The sequence below is a fragment of the Chlorella variabilis genome (genome assembly GCF_000147415.1).
Source record: "Chlorella variabilis unplaced genomic scaffold CHLNCscaffold_24, whole genome shotgun sequence".
Lineage (NCBI taxonomy): Eukaryota > Viridiplantae > Chlorophyta > Trebouxiophyceae > Chlorellales > Chlorellaceae > Chlorella > Chlorella variabilis.
This window is the reverse complement of record NW_005435064.1, coordinates 1-1,182: the sequence shown is the minus strand read 5'-3', so window position 1 is coordinate 1,182 and position 1,182 is coordinate 1. Positions and strand designations below refer to the sequence as shown.

The following is a 1,182-nucleotide window of genomic DNA, read 5'->3' as shown; positions in this document are numbered from 1 at the left end:
GCGCCGCCCGCGGCGGCGGCGGCGGTGGTGGCCGCTGCCGCGGCGCCGCTGCCCACGAGCGGCCACAGAAACTCCTCGATCTGGCTCATGCTGGCCAGCGGCTCTATGAGCACCATGTTGGCGGAATAGTCGCGCAGGCCGGGCTCGTCGCCGGCGCGGCTCAGCCGCATCTTCAGCGGGCTGCTCAGCGCCGACAGGCCCGCCGTCAGGCTGCCGCTGGCGGCGGCGGCGCCGCCGCCTGCGGTGGCAGCAGCAGCAGCAGAAGGCCAGGGGGAGCAGATGCATCAGGCGTGGCAGCAGGCAGGCAGGCAAGCAGGCAGGCAGGCAGGCAGGCAGGCAGGAGGCCGGCCAGCGAACCCCCAAGCAGGCAGGCAGGTCCGCTCATCAAGCAGCAGGCGTGGCCCCGAGGCAGGCCGCCTCCCAGGCGCGCCCAGCTGCTCACGTGCTCCCCCGCCGCCGCCTGCGGAACGGTAGTACACGCCGCCGTACACGGATCCCAGGGAGGGGGGCGTGGTGATGGGGTTGAGCTGTACCGCAAACTTCTCGCTGGCCGCCAGCGCGCCCAGCAGCTTGCCCACCAGCAGGCCCAGCGGCGGCTCGCTGCCGCTGCCGGGGGGCACCGCCGCGGCTGCGGGGGCAGGGGAGGGGCAGGGGAGGCGTGGCATCGAGTCGCTGCCCGGAAGCAACACCAAGCGGGGGGCTAGCATGCAAGCGGGTGTGCTATGCAAGAGGTGCGGGCATGCGGCGGGCACGGCGTGCAGAGGGATATGCGCGGGGGGCGGTCAGAAAGACTAATCATGAGTTCACGGGGGCCGCAGCACCGCGGAGGGCGCGCGGCCGTCACAAATCGCTTTTGGTTGGACATCATCCCGCCTCGCGCCATGCGGCAACAGCAGAGCGTGCATGCGGCCGGCGGCGGCGGCGGCGGCGGCGCGGGCAGGGGGCGGCGGCGCGGCGGCGGCCCCGAGGGCCCGCCCTTGGGCCCTTCACCCCACCTGCGAACTCGCCCAGGCGCTGCAGCAGCAGGTGCTGCCTGTCTGGCGTGTCTGCCAGGTCAGCGCCCTGCAGGTACCGCCGCAGCGCCGCCACCGCGCCGCTGTTGAGCAGCTCAAAGGTGGAGATGGCGCTGTTGCCGGTGCCCGCCAGCGCGCCCAGCACCGCCGCCACGGACCCCGCCTCGGG

General features: G+C 74.1%; 1 protein-coding gene across 1 annotated transcript in view; it reads right to left on the bottom strand.

Annotated features, from left to right (window-relative positions):
* The window catches only part of CHLNCDRAFT_54617 (hypothetical protein), a gene marked incomplete at both ends in the record, with an annotated part of 3,683 nt that extends 2,501 nt beyond the window's left edge, over positions 1 to 1,182 (bottom strand). The window contains 3 exons of the mRNA XM_005844074.1: positions 57 to 238; positions 443 to 628; positions 996 to 1,182. Of these exons, the coding sequence (XP_005844136.1) occupies positions 57 to 238; positions 443 to 628; positions 996 to 1,182 (555 nt within the window). The remainder of the gene's footprint in view (positions 1 to 56; positions 239 to 442; positions 629 to 995) is intronic.